The 15,669-nt window shown below is 42.1% G+C and overlaps 1 protein-coding gene across 1 annotated transcript in view; it reads right to left on the bottom strand.

Moving 5' to 3' along the window:
• Positions 1-4,636: 4,636 nt before the first annotated feature.
• Positions 4,637-15,669, bottom strand: part of tspan4a (tetraspanin 4a) — a 39,487-nt gene continuing 28,454 nt past the window's right edge. The window contains exons 4-7 of the mRNA XM_083665879.1: positions 8,640-8,741; positions 6,910-7,041; positions 5,410-5,493; positions 4,637-5,185 (exon numbers count right to left, since the gene is read on the bottom strand). Of these exons, the coding sequence (XP_083522005.1) occupies positions 5,117-5,185; positions 5,410-5,493; positions 6,910-7,041; positions 8,640-8,741 (387 nt within the window). The 3' untranslated portion in view covers positions 4,637-5,116. The remainder of the gene's footprint in view (positions 5,186-5,409; positions 5,494-6,909; positions 7,042-8,639; positions 8,742-15,669) is intronic.

Raw genomic sequence — 15,669 nt, 5'->3', positions numbered from 1 at the left:
GGACGAGTTTTCATCATACTTCTTACAGCAATTCAGACCAATGCTTATGGGCCAAATGAGGGGGAGTGAGGAAGTGCACACTTTGGAGAGAAGGGTAGGAAATGCCACTGCAGTTCCCATCTGTAGGCTACGCATGGGCCCTGCAGGGATGAGAACAACAAAAGATGGTGTTGCATCATGCCACAACCAACTGAGCACTAGGCCCTGTTTGAATACTTTACAAATACATTCGTCCTTCCTCCCTTCTTTGAGGTAACAACTGATCTAACATGATTTCATTGCTTTCATCTAATGAAGTTATGTTAGGTCAGTGATTTCTTCAAGGAAAGGAGGAAGGAAGGATGCATTTTAAGAGTTTTCCAACAGGGCCACAGTATTGGATCAATATCAAATTAAAATAGTCGTTGTCCAGACATCTAGACCTACGAGGGAAAGTCGTGGACCACGTCCTCCATAGAGGATCAGAAGCAGGCCACTGTTTTCATGAGCTCATATGAGTGCAGTTGTCACCTGTGGTCTCAGACCTCCAAGTTTGGAGCGTTCAAGTGATTTGAGGTTGAAGACTCCAAACAACATGAATGCCTGTGGGTCATAACGTTGGCCAGTTATAACTGCTTTAACTTTAACTTTTGCAACTTTACAACTCTCCAAAATGCATCTCATGCACGAATACAAGGGTGTATTCAACATCATAGAAAAACATTGTTGTTATATTTTCACTTCAGCTTCTGAAAATCCTGCGGTGCTCGTGGTTACTTTCTTGTTGACATGACTACATAGAATTACAGGTCGGAAACCTGATGATCCCCCGAGTTACCCACTTGTAATTACTTGTTGGAGTTCCGTTCAGAGTTTCCGAGTTGTCTTGCACAACCTACAGTATCAGGACAACAGGCGTTGTGCGATATGTTGCCAGTGAAAAGAGGCTGCTAGCTGTGAGGTGACGTGATACAGCATAACATCCACTGACAGCACTCCTTCCTCCCCTCCTGAGAGTAGAAGTGGATCACTTGGTGAAATCAAACAGCATGTCTAATGCAGGTTCCCCCTGCCAGGATTCTCCTTGTCTGGCACCATCTTTTGCATGGAGCAAATGCTCTTGTCTTCAACAGCTGTGTGGGTGGGCCTGTCCTGGATGCTGTTCCATCAATCTGGCTGTTACAATCAATCTGGTGTCATGTGAATTACATTGGAACTAAATACTGAGTATATAGGCCTATGTTTTGATTGTAATATGTGTACTCTCCCACAATATTTAGTTGAAAATATGTGATTTCAGACTGATATTTTTTTCGGAGCATTTTGAGGTGCTGTGTCAGTTTTTATAAATCTACTGTAGTTTCCAACAAGGCTTTTGAACCAACACCAAAACCAGCCATGGTGATACGTTTTAATTGTGGTCTACAGTATCAGCACTATTTGTATTTTATGTAGGTTTTATTTCTCAGTTCAAAGATTTTTCAATCCCTCCTCGACATCCTAATGATATAAGATGATATTGGAGAGATGCCTCCATGGAAATGGGGCATATATTCCTGTAACTGCTGATACAGGAAAATACAGGTTTAGACGTGACTGAAATGCATGATGTTCCATCTCTTTTGAGTCTGGAGGATTCCGGAGAAAAAGATTTGTTTTTTTTAGAATATCTTATCGCTTAATATCTCAAGCGAGGGCAAACGTATCATCTTTCAAGAGGTAAGGGACACATAGACCTATCTTCCTATATCATGAACTGCTATTATGGTATTTGTATATAATTCTATGCTCTTGTGCAGTGTTTTTAATGTCTCCATTTACCTCTTGTGTTGTCAGTGCTCTACACAAAGACAAATCTCATGTTTTGAACATGACTAATAAAGAAGAATCTCTGTTTTTCACTTTTATAATTTAAGATTAATATGTACGTTATGTATTTGACTCTCTACTGTGTTATTGCAGCACTCAGTGAAGGCCACATCATTTTGCATATATATAATTTTACTGAAAGTAATGATTATCCTTGCACTTTCATAAATAATCCCAACCACAACATAAGAATATGAACCAAAACCAAACCTAAAAAGGTGGTCCTGACAGTCATCTTAATGTATTTAGAATGACAGTTATTTCATATAATTATACAACCAAAAGTGTATGAGAAATTCAACCTTTCATTACTATGTGTGGCCATATGATAAAGTACTTGTGTACCAGAGGAGTTTGAACCGAGGACCTCTCGCAAGGATGCCACAGACGTAAACCGTTATTCCACGAGCACATCCTCGTAGTACGAGTGCTACATCTGGTCTTAGAAGTCGCAGGCAGGGCTACACTACCTCATCACACTTGGCAGAGACTGTCCATACACAATGAGACAGAAACATATGTACTGGTCCAGGCTTAGCATATGTGACCAGAGCTCTATACCCAAGGGGCGTAGGTTTCATATAGCATGATTGAGACATGTTCCACTCACTTTTTAAAAATAGCATTACTGTCCGTCCGTCCCCCCCCCACCCCTAGATTGCATTTAAAAGCCAAATCATAGCAGGCCTAGCCTACAGGCAGCCCAAACACATGCTTGGAGTCTCGCAATTGCCAAACCGCTCTTTGACATTTCCTGCTGTTATATTACAAGGTTCCAATATCGTGACAAAATTGCGACCCCGTAGCCAACGCGCTGGCCGCGGCGTTCTTATAGTGGGTGCCTTTCCTTTACCACTGCTAGATTCCAGTTGTAAAAGGCATGTCAATCGCTCACTATTGGGGGAAAGAGAGCTGATACTCGCATTATTGGAAAGATAAGATTTGTCTCTTTTCAGCAGTAGGTATCATTAGAAACAAGGAAAAAATCACACAAACAAGATCACAACATAGGGACGTCGTGGGTACATTCTGGGGAGCTGTTAAGAACCTTCTTAGGACTTTTTAGGGACCTTCAGAGGACTTTCTAAGGACATATTTACCATCCTTCATAGTTAGGATTTAAACATGACTTAACCATAACTAATTACTTCCCTCCCTTTCAACTCAATTATTTCATTTATCTTTAGTAAGCTAATACTCAATCACATTCTGGACATTGAAGAGAGGCCATTCCAAGTGAAATCTTAAATTAAATACCACATACTGATATTTCACATACTTATGTTCTAGAACGTCTATTATCTATGTTAATGTAATACACCTATATATGGAAATATCTCTGATAAAAATGATTGGTTTTGCTACACTCTAAATGACCTGCGAGGTGCCATGAGTCTATTTAAATTGCATAGAAATGCAGGAAATGAGCTTCAAAGTGCAAGAAAAAAGCTCATCCACTTATAAAATCAAAGCAACACCCATGTCTATACCAACAATGTGTCAATTTAAGCGATTCAACAAGATGTTTATAACCCTGGGGCGAATTCCTACTTTCAAGCCAGCAACCAACTATGGTCTTCAATCAATGTTTCCGTCTTGCTTTCAGTGTACCATCAGCTTTCGGTGTACCACAAGTATATGTAGGCCTACGTCGTATCCCACATTGATGCATGGAACCCTTTTCAATCATAATATATTATAGTGTAGAAATATACAGAATAATACACAATTTACACTTATTTTAAACTAACACTGACAAAAAAAAAGGTATGATTTAAGTCTGAGAGCAACTCTGGGACAATGTAACGATGCATGCATTGGATCTCCCGCCACTATTGACCTACATTCATTGTGGACACAGCTCACGCTGTCATGTGATGACATAAATTCAACCGTCGCCGTTTGTTTGTGTAGACCATCTGTCAGAGATGTTGTATTAACGCAGCTCTGGGACTGGCTCAGAGTTGGGCTATGGGGGCTATGGAGACAAGGCAAGGGGATGGAGAGGTGAGAGAGCGAGCGCAGGTATGTTTTATTGATCAGGTGCGGGAAAGGGAGAAAGCTATGGGAATGAATTATGGATAAGATGAGTAGAAGGTAAGAGCTGACTGGAGAGAGGGGGGGGGGGGGCTGGATAAGCTTTAGAAATGGTCTAGAAGAGATTGCGAGAGGAGGGAATAAAGTCGCTGTGTAAATTTGTGAAGTTCAAAGTAACTGCATTTTGCTCTGTAATAGCCGTGTGACCTTGGGGCGCATACGTCTAGCTGGTGTTACCGTGGGAGGCCTGCCGCTGTTCACTGGTTTCACTATCGATTTGTAACCCTCTATAAATCAGCTGTTATCAGGCAAGAGAGTTCTATTTCCCTAAGGTGTTGCTGTGCAACTGGAACCTGTGAGTCAGTCTCTTTGTTTGTTTTCAGCCCAGTCCCCAGTTGCTACCGTTAGACACTTTGTGTAGATCTGACCTGGTGATAAGATTTTTATAAAAGTAGCTCATCTTTCCATTCATAGCACTGCGCCTGTTTTTAGTGCCAATATTCTCTTTTCGAGCAAGATGGCAGTATCGTAAAAAGGTACCCTTTACACCACTGTAATTTTCATAAAGGACATGATGTAGCCGACTAGATCCTTGTCTGAGGCTGAGTCCCATTGAGATTAAAAAGGGTAGCTGCTGTCATATTTTGTGTAGTTGTTCTTAGAATGGCACATTTCAAGTTGTGGTGGGTGTGGGATGATGTGAAGCGGCCTTGTTTCTTGTGAAAGAAACACATGGAAACGATTATTCAGATGAGCCAAAACATTTAATAAACACCATTATAAGAGCCATGCACTTCGTACTTGCATAGTGCGTCTTTCCAAATGCATTCCTGACCCGCATTCCTCACAGCTCTCTTTTTAACCATAAAATGGTTCAAATAATTTAAAACATCTATCTTTCAAAAAATGATGACAGTTATATATGTTCATACTGTATATCTTTTATGTAGATCACAAAATGAGTGTTTAACATTTTTAATGGAGCCAACTATGGAATGGCTGTAGTATCACATTGACATTGTTCTGTTTAACAGTTACAGGAACGTTGAGGGTTTGTTACATGACGGTTGGTCAGCAAGGGTGGTGCTGAGAAAGGTTTGTCACAGAGTAGACAAGGGGAGGAGAGAAGAGTCTGTAGGAGAGGATTGGGAGCTATCGGGGGGTCTGCCTCTGTGATTTTCTGGTAGAGAGGTCCCTCCACGTCTCTTTTCAGGGGAAAAGAAGGTTGTCTTCAGGCATAGAAGGTCTCCACTTTGACTGCGTGGCAGAACATGGTCATAGAGAAGACCAAGCCCAGGATCTACACAGACACAGACAACATAGAACCATAAAGCAATGTTAGTGACGCCAGAACAATGTTGGCACCGCTGAGAATGAATGGAATTACTTCATGAATTAGTTACAGCAAATGAATATCATTGTGGTTCCCTATTACTAGACATTGTTATAAAATGTCACCCACTGTAAAATAGGCATTCATAACATTCACTGTCTTTAAAATACCACAGTGTATGTTGTCACTACCTGAGTGAGCGCCGTACACAGAGCGAATATCCACAGTGCCACCAGGTTCTCCTGTAGCCAGTCCTTCACCCGCTCATAGCATGGCTGCAGACACACATACACGGAATCAAACACACACGACATGAAGATAACCCACATGGACCTACATCAGAACAAACACAAGAAATTGCAGTGTACATTTACAGCATAAAATTAAGAGGTGGTATTTGAAGATAAAACAACAACCGCATTCCACACGTTAGGTGTGTTTCCCCATTCCCTCCATCTGCTACGCACAAGCACTCTGCTTTTACAGTGCATGACCACCGACGCCCAGCACGTCAACAGTGCGTTGTATCTGCTGTACCTCCGCTGCTGTACACTCCGTCCCATACAGGCCTTCTGCCTGGCAACTCATTCCCATGTTAAGTAATTCCATCAAACAAAGTTCCTGAGCCAGACATTCCCACATGGCCTTCTACCCCATCTCACCCTCTGTTCTCCTGCCCAACCTGCTCTGGGACAGCTCCCATCATTCCCCCTCCCCATCCTTGTACCACTACAGGCAGCGGCAAGGGAGTCACTCGCAGATAGTACCACTGTGATAAGCCAGGGGAACACAGTTAGACGAGAGATTAGGCTGCATTATTAATGTCGGACGTGAGCGGGATATACACTCAGGGTCGTAGTTGTCCTACCGTCTGTTTTTCCCCTCCTGCCAAAATGCTTCTTTTTTTTTCTCGCAAAAAGAACTCTCACAAAAATGAGAACTTTAGAACTCATGAAATGTCTCATGGTCACATAGAGTAAAGCTGATAGGGCGATTATTATTATGCAGGACTGATTATTAATAGACAAATACAGTACATAGTTCACAGTAAAATCGTGCTTGACTCAAAATAAAGTTCTGTTTTGATTGAAGTGTCTTTGGGTGCTGTGCAGCCCAGGCGGGATCCAATTAGTAAATAATACGGCCAGCACTCAAATAGAAAAATAAATGATGGTTTAATGCATAATCAGCCTAGTCGCTGCGGACACGTTCCGGCGTCAAGCCTTCTTGAGAGAACGTGTAATACTCTGTTCTGAAGAAGGCGCCCATGTGCGTCACTATTTGAGAGTGACTATTTGAGAGAGAGTGCTGGACTGGGTGGCTGTATCACAGGTTTTTATTCTTTAATTTTTAAGTCAGGGAGTGATTCAGATCTGCCCGATTAACTTGAGAGAAATTAAAATAAAATAAAATAGTTGTGCTGATCTTGAGGCCCAGATTTGAATAGTTGCAGTATTAGGCAAATGAGAGAGAGAATTGCATTGTAACTGCATCCACTGTTGAAAGCCTCCTGGGCTGTGGGGCCTACTGTTAGTCTGCCATTTGGGAAACATTGTCCTGTTTATCTGATTAATAACAATGAGTCTTAAGAGGACTTGGCAGAGTCACTTTTCAAAAAGTGTGTGTGTGTGTGTGAGAGTGTGTGTGTGCAACTGCATGTTTGCCTATCTGTGCCTGTGCGTGTGTCCTACCGCGGTCCACCAAGTCCCAGGGTTCTCCAGGCCGCAGTTGTCGCTGTATTCCAGGCAGCAAGAGTCCGGTACACGCGTGGCATTATACACCTCGAACCAGTCCGTGTGGTTGGTCACACCACAACAGCGGAACTACGCGGGACAAAAACACGGCATATGAGAGAAAAATACATGATTTAAAGGGATCATCCCCACTGTCAACAAAACAGGTACATGTACACTTCTGTCACATCATTTATTTCGATTTGTTCCTCTCATCTCTCCAAAGCGGTCATTACCGAGTAACACTCGAAATGAACTTTGCCCCGGGGCATTGGCAGTGTAATGTAATTCTGTGAGCGAGAGCATTTGGTGATGAAATATGAAGTGTGAAATGCTTCCTGTCAGTCCTCTCAACTAGATTCACACCTTCAAATATAAGATCGTAATATTTTAGTACCTACATAAATACATACAAACACACAAACATAAACACACACACACACAAACGCACACACACACACATTTCAGTGAGTCTCACAGATTCTTTCATCCAACGAACTACAAGCCATCACACTGAGTCATATAAAACAGGTCCATTCCATCATCAAACAACCCCGAAGTGAGATGTATCTTTTGATGTCTTCTGACAGCTTCTACCACCACCAGCCCCTGTAGTTTTCATTTCATTTCAGTTCCAAATCTTGTTTCCTCACCTTGTGTTTTCTGTAGACATGAGTAGAGCAACTTATTTTGGGTATGAATAATACAAAGGAAATGCACATCAAAGCAAAGTTGGAAACAAACGCTGCTCTTCGGGGAGTGTGTGGTCGTATTTGCATTTATCTTTTCTATTTGGCACCATTTGGCAGCCTATTTACAGACCCAAGGCTATATTAATTTGTTTGGAATCAGGTTAGATTACATAATAACTTGTCCATTAAGAAGTCATACATATAATCACATAATTAGGTATTCTACTGCTGTGTACATACACTCACGATACACTTTATTAGGAACACCTAACCTTCTCATGGTGGAGGTGGTGGTGTGGGGAATGTTTTCTTGGCACACCAAGAAAGCATTGCGGTCCATGTGCATCCCTTCATGGCCACAATTTACCCATCTTCTAATGGCTACTTCCAGCATGATAATGCACCATGTCACAAAGCAAAAGTCATCTCAAACTGGTTTCATGAACATGACAATGAGTTCAGTGTTCTTCAGTGGCCTTCCCAGTCACCGGATCTTAATCCAATAGAACACCTTTGGGATGTGGTGGAATGAGAGATTCACAGCTTGAAAGTGCACCTGAAAAATCTGCAGGAATTGCGTGATGCAATTTTACATTTACAATCAATCATGTCATCATGGACCAGAATCTCAAAGGAATGTTTCCAACATCTTGTGGAATCAATGCCACAAAGAATTGAGGCTATTGGGGGCGCTTAGTGGCGTAGCACACTAATGCGCTTACCATGTAATCGCAAGGTTCCTGGTTCGATTCCGACCCTCGACCTATCTTGCATGTCATCCCTCCTCTCTCCCATCCTTCCTGTCAATCTCTACTGTCTCTATCCCAATAAAACAGAAATGCCCTAAAAACCTATTTAAAAAAAAAAGAAAGAAAGAATTGAGGCTGCTTTGAGAGCAAAGGGAGGCCCTACCCAGTATTAGTATAGTGTTCCTAATAGAGTGCTCGGTAAGTGTATATATATATATATACATATATGACTCTGGAAAAAACATACATCCGTTTGCACAATCATCCAGGCGTTGGTTAAGCCCACGTTGCCCTCTGTGCCAAAGAGATGGAGCCCTCTCTTCAGATCCCTCTGGGCGTAGTGGTCAATCTGAGAGAGAGAAAGAGAGTGTAGATGGTATGATCAATGTAATGATCGGTCAATGGCTTGACCCTAGAGTAGGTATTGAGGTATGTGGCATGGTGAAGTAGAGGTAAACACACACATGTTCATATGTTATGTCACTAGACACATGACTGTAGGGACACTTATTTCCTTCACTCTCTACCTTCATTTAATTAGGTACTGAGAAGCAGCACACACACACACACACACACACTCGCTCGCTCACTCACTCACTCACTCACTCACTCACTCACTCACTCACTCACTCACTCACTCACTCACTCACTCACTCACTCACTCACTCACTCACTCACTCACTCACTCACTCACTCACTCACTCACTCACTCACACACACACACACACACACACACACACACACACACACACACACACACACACACTCACTCACTCACACACACTCACACTTTCCCTGTTTAACCTTATTTATACATTGGGCCAGTCAACAGCACATCAATCCCATTGATCCCGATTGACCCCAGAGACTCTGTCTGCCTAATGTAGTTCTTTGGCCTGGTCGAGTAGGGAGCTGACACCTGCAGTGGACCTCCAGGTCACCCCGTCAACCCCACTGTCAGACTGACTCTCCATTCCTGTTCAATTACATCTGTTTACAGCCCCCTCGAACACTGGCCCTGTGTAGCAGCAGCATGTATAATAGATTCTCCTCTGTCTTTTGAGACACTGAAGCCCTTATTCATTTTGCAGTGGTGCAGTGTTTGCACCTGATCGTTTCTAGAGGGAAGTAAGCATGAACAAGAATGTTGAAGAAACAAGGAAACTGAAATGACACAAAAGCAGGAATTAAGAGGATATTGTGTTTAGCTTTGTTAGTTTTTTTGGTGCATATTCCTTATGGAAAATGATAGGTGCAAAATGTGTGGTGAACTCTCGATGGGATGGGGGAGATTTCACGCAGAAATCTGGATCTTCAGCAAAATCCAAATAGAAAAACCCAGATGTAGAGTGAAAAGTAGAAACACTTCTCTTCCTTGCAGCGACTGAGGAATGTAAAAATCTCTTTAATCGTCTTTGACTAGATAGTGCCCTGAGTGGACTTTTCATCTGAGAACTAATGGCCTCTCGTTAGTAGGAACCGAACTCCTCTCAAATTGCTGTGAGCCGTGCCTGTGCAGCAGCTGCTGTACTGTAACTTTTAGCTTTGTAGCGATGCCGTCTGTCTGTCTGTCTGTCCTCCGGACTGCAGTCGCCTCCTTGACTACACCAGGCAAGTCAAAGATGCAGCATCAATTATTCAGAGAGAGAGGGAGGGGGGAGAGCTAGAGAGAGAGAGAGAGAGAGATGGTGGAACGAGGAGAGAGAGGGGGTAAGAGAGAGAAAGAGACAGGGAGAGAGAGCAGGAAAGAGAGCGAGAGCACGATGGCGTCAGATGAAAAGCAGAGATAGCATGACATTGAAAATACAAAAAACAAACATGCCAGACCAAATCTGCTTCCTGGAAGCAATATGAGAAGCATATAGGATATTTCAGTCTTAAGAACAGCTGGACTCCTGGTCTTAGTGTTTGAAAAAAATGGAAGAGAGAGCCTGTAAAAAGAACATGACAGAAAGAAAAGAACATATTGCAATTCAACCGCCCCCACAAACTCTAGATTCATTTTTCTCATAAAATGAAACAAGGAAGGGGCAATAAAGAGAGGGAGAGGGACAGAGAGGGACAGAGGGAGAGACATTATCATATCCCCTGTGTATTGCCTTAGATGAACACACCGAATCATGCTAATATTACGCTTGGCCAAGACAAGAACATTACTCCTTTAACCTGACCGATTCTGTTGAAGAAAAAAAAAGTTGTAAAAAATGTTTTACAACTGGTAACCACTGACTCCCAGTATTAACAATTCACTGCAGCGAGAGATTATGTTATATTAGATAAGATATTTCATAATGGTCTGATTTTCACTGATATATTCTTTACGCACAGAAAATGCACTGCGATATGATCCAAATGCAACAAACATAAATTCATGAATAACAAGACAGAAATGACAGCTTAAGAATTGTAAGGACTCCCCCATAACATACTGTAACTGTGTGTTCCTGAACATTGAACATAACGTTACTGCACAACCCTAGCTTTCAATGACCATGACACCACATTTCACTATTGCATGTTACCGAATGAGTGGGTTTTCGAGTGATTAATAATGTCAATGATTGCCAAGAGCCCAGATTAGAGAGGAAGGACAAAAACCATGGTTACTGACCTCGTTGCCAAGATTATAAGAGCCTTGGGCCTTTCTCAATTGTAAGAAACTTACTTCTCAAAAAGTGTTTTGAGTAAGAAGCGAGCGGAGGATGGAGGAGAGGACGCGAGGGACTGGGTTTCTAACAATTGAGAAAGGGTCCTAGATTTCTTGTGTCCTCTGTCCTCGATTCCTTCTCAAAACTCATTGGAGTAGAGGGTCTGAGGTTCCTCTCCTCAGAGGAATGAAGGGAAGAGATTTGAAATTCGTCCACTACGCCCTAAAGCGAGAGACGTCTGGTGGACCAACACATCAAACTTGGCCTTCATTAACCCAATAGAAAGATTGTCGAAAAAGGACGACGAATAGCCATTGGCATTACCTTGCATCAATCATCTCCCACACCACTTCCTCCCCAGTGCTTGTGCACCACACGTTTCTGATTCAGAGCTACACCTTCTAGCCGTGTGAGTCGCTGAAATCAAATAATAACACTTCACTCAGTAACTTCACTCACGCGAAGCCCAGGTTTGAGACGCTGTTATTCCAGGTTTATATGTGCACAGTAGCCTGAGGACGAGATTAAGGATAACGTCTTCTATTTTGGCTAAGAGAAGTCACCTGGGCACCTCAAAACTGTGTTAGCCCACTGAGCTTCTCAGGTCTCAGGCACGGTTACTCCTTACACACAACCCTGGTTCCGGTACACAAGTAAATATGAACACACATGGCAAAGACGCTACTCTAAAGCTCCAAAAATGTCTCCAGTACCTGCTCATCTACAGTATGTTTGTCGGCAGTTGCTCCCAATGAAGGTTGAATGGAGTCCAAATGGCGCCCTTTGTGTTCATTTCTCACTGGCTCCGGCTCCGCTCAAAATCATCTATTTATTTAAATGCATTCATATGTATTCATATTTATTCATAGGAATATTTTTAGGTACAGGTCTGTTTCCTGCTGCCTGTTCTTCGGCTGCTACACCTAGTTCCTCCGTTTTTATCTCAACCTGATTGCGACATTGAATTACTCTATCACAGAAATTCCCTGCTTCCCTAGTCTACAAAACACAACAAATATGTTACTTCTTGCCTATGAGTGTTGCAAAGATGTGCTTTACTGTCAACAAAGTAAACTGCACCAAATGTTATCATTCCAAAAGTAATTGAAATACAAGCAAGTAGAAAAGTCAGCCTGTTTTGTGACCAATGAAATTAACCACTCATTTAAATGTTGCCTTTAATAAGCATAGCAATGTGATTAGTGGAGCGTTTGACTGTTTTTCCAATCTGTTTTTCTTGTCAGTATGAAATGAGACTTCCCCATGCTTCAAATATATTCAGGCAGGTGTTACACAATTCCAATTTTGAATAGCCCCATTGAATTTCACAAGTAACATAATTCCAAGGTGAAATGTGCACGTTGGTGATGCTGAGGCAGCGTTTACTGTAGGAAGGGAGATAAAAATTGGATGCTGGGAAAAACAAAATTGAGGCAATTATACAGTAAGTTCAGACAGGGTGTTTTTTTGCCCTTAAGAAATCATTTATTTTTTTGCCTTTAATCTAAATCCTTGCAAGGCCAATGTTTATGTTGCTTATTGGTCTGCTGCAGATGTTTGCTGGTGGTGAATACTGTACAGCAACGGTGAGCTGTTTTGGATGGCAGTGATCCCACCTCAGCTATTCATCTTTTTACATATTTTGCTCTGGATTTATTACTATTATTTCTATGATATTTTTTCATATGTCTTTGTGTGTTTGTTTGTTTGTTTAGCTTATTTGATTGTTTGGTTGATTGTTTATTTGGAGGTGGGAGTTGCTTTCAATGTATTGTAATGTATTGTATTGTATTGCATTGTATTGATTTGCTTGCCTACACCAACAAACCATGTTTGTTTTTGAAAATCAATAAAGGGAATTACAAAAAAGATCTCTCTGCACGTACAGTATGACATAACATTTTATTATTCTATTGTCACTTTATTTTGTTGTTATTGTCTGTGATGTGAGCTGCTGTAACACCTGAATTGCCCCTCGGGGATCAATAAAGTACCTATCTATCTATCTACCTATCTAACATGGACATCAGGAGACACATTCCAACACGGACCCATTAGATATCATATCATCATATATCAAACATAATGTAACAACCATGTTTTACAGCGCCTAGACTGGGTTACCAGATAGGGTCCGTAGCAGCCCTTTAATGGAAGAGTCCCACATACAGATTTGGGTTATAATATATATGCCATTTAGCTGACGCTTTTATCCAAAGCAACTTACATTGCAGTGAGTGCATACATTTCAGTATATATGGTCCCAGCAGGAATCAAACCCACAACCTAAGCGGTGTTAGCGCCATGCTCTACCAACTGAGCCACAGAGGACCAGAGGGGTGAGAGTCCCAAACGCCAGGGGAACAGGTATTCCAAGGTAAAGAAAACTAAATTGTTGCTAATAATTGCACTCTGACCCTAAAATGCACTGTGACTTTTATTATTTTTTTATGTCTTTCATGCTTTTTACATTTATTTTATGGTCTTTCCTTTTTATCTATTTTATGTAATGCACTTTGAATTGCCTCTGTGTATGAAATGTGCTGTATAAATATACTTGCCTTGCCTTGCCTTGCCTTTACATAACATCTCAGTCATTGTATTTAGCAGGCAACCATATACAGACCATTGCATATGTAGAAGCCTCACGCATGAGTGAATTCGAATACCGCTGTAATGTACAAACATGAAACATTACAAGTAAACAATTTCTCAGGGGGAAAATTCAGAGGCAATCATAGGGAACAAAGCCACACGTGCCGTGCATCCTATCAACTGCATAGCAGACCAGGGTCAAATACTTTATGTCTGTTCTTTCACATATTTGAGCTGTGCTTGATCTAGTTTGCGTGGTACAATGGAACCAATGAAATAGTCCCAAGTCCAAACTAAATCAGGCACACTAAAATACTTTCAAGTCAATCTTTGCCATTTTATATTTGACCCAGGTCTGCTGCATATATTCATTGTATTTGAGGACCAGGAACTATTCTGCTGATCCAACTCCTTTAATTTCTCATTAAGCATGCCCCTCATGGAGTATCCTGGAGGTCAAAATGCAACGGGGCCACTGTCCTACCAGCCAAGATCACTTTGGCCTTGGCTGAACAGATTAATCCTTTTACAGCGTTTCGGGGCAAAGGAACTTTACACACTGATTATAAACTTTTCTTAATATTACTCTACCAGAGAAATATAGCTATCTGGGGTCAATGAGTGATTAGTGATTGTCACTTAAGGCAACTATTAGTATCAGTCATAGTTTGTGCACTACACACATTGTTACAGTTTACAAAAACACCCATACACTGTACATCAACCCTCCATGATGTTTCCTTGGAATGGACTGAGGCATGGTATCAAACATGGGTTTGATAAAAACAAGTCTGAATTTTCTCATATTACCCCTATAGCTAAAGAAGAGGTTATTGAAGGGGCTGAACAGATGCAGCTTTGTTTACAGCACCATAAAACAGGGTTAAACTGACTTGACATGAGGCCTGGAGCCTGTGATTACATTTCCCAACAACATGAACTGCTGCCTGGGGTTTGTGGGGGGTAGAGTTGCTGCTGAGGCTGGCACAAGGCGCTGGGGCTGGCACCATGTGGTTGTGTGGAGACAGCTGGGCTGCTAGTTGAGCGGTGGAGGTGTGGGAAAACCAGGCCCTGCTGTTGAATACTGATGTAGGACCAGGGAAGAAGCTGCCCTTAGCTGCCCAAAAACCTTGGATCAGCTTAGACCTCCTCAAATCCTCAATTTAGGCACAGACCTTGGATCAGCTTAGGCCTCCTCAAATCCTCACCTTGGTTATAAGGAGGGGAGGGGTGGGATGAAAAACGGACCTTATATCAGTTTACTTCATCCTAAGGGATGGGAAATAGAGTGTCCTTGAGTGTCCTATTCAACAATTTAAATCATTTATGTCACATGCCAGGCTTATGATCCTCTGAGGCTCAGTTGGTGGAGCATGGCGCTGACAATGCTTAGGTTGTGGGTTTGATTCCCGCTGGGACCATGAACACAGAACAATGTATGCACTCACTGCAGCGTAGTTGTGGGTTTGATTCCTGCTGGGACCATGAACACAGAACAATGTATGCACTCACTGCAGCGTAAGTCGCTTTGGATAAAAGGCATATATAGGTTTGGCTAATTGTGCAACAAGTGGACCCAAGGGCAAGCTCTTGCATCAACCAGTGGAGGCTGATGGAGGTAGAATTCGGAGGATGGGCTTATTGTAATGCATTTTCTACTCCACCAGCCTCCCCTGGCGTTGGCCTGACAAATGTACTCTGTCATCACAACCCTGATTACTGGGTCTTGCTGGATCAGGTGTCAGTATTGGTCTGGAACAATAGCCTGCAAACATTGCAGTCCCTTAAAGGGGCAACCTGGGATCGGCACATCAATTTTTGACCTTTTAAATGATTGATATAGCTATTGATTCTTGAAGAATATAAATATCCCCCTCTACCAGCCTCCATTGCTTCATAAGCATCTCTGTTGCAAGTTTTAGTTTCTCTACTGTTCACGACCATCACAGATTCCGTTAGATCTAGCAGACCAAGGTACCCGTTGGCACTCCATCTGAACAAGTTCTTTGCCTGACTTTTACAGGACTGCACTCA

Source organism: Argentina silus, assembly GCF_951799395.1.
Source record: "Argentina silus genome assembly, chromosome: 3".
NCBI lineage: Eukaryota > Metazoa > Chordata > Actinopteri > Argentiniformes > Argentinidae > Argentina > Argentina silus.
Note: the sequence above shows the minus strand (reverse complement) of the source record. Positions and strands in the feature narration are given on the sequence as shown.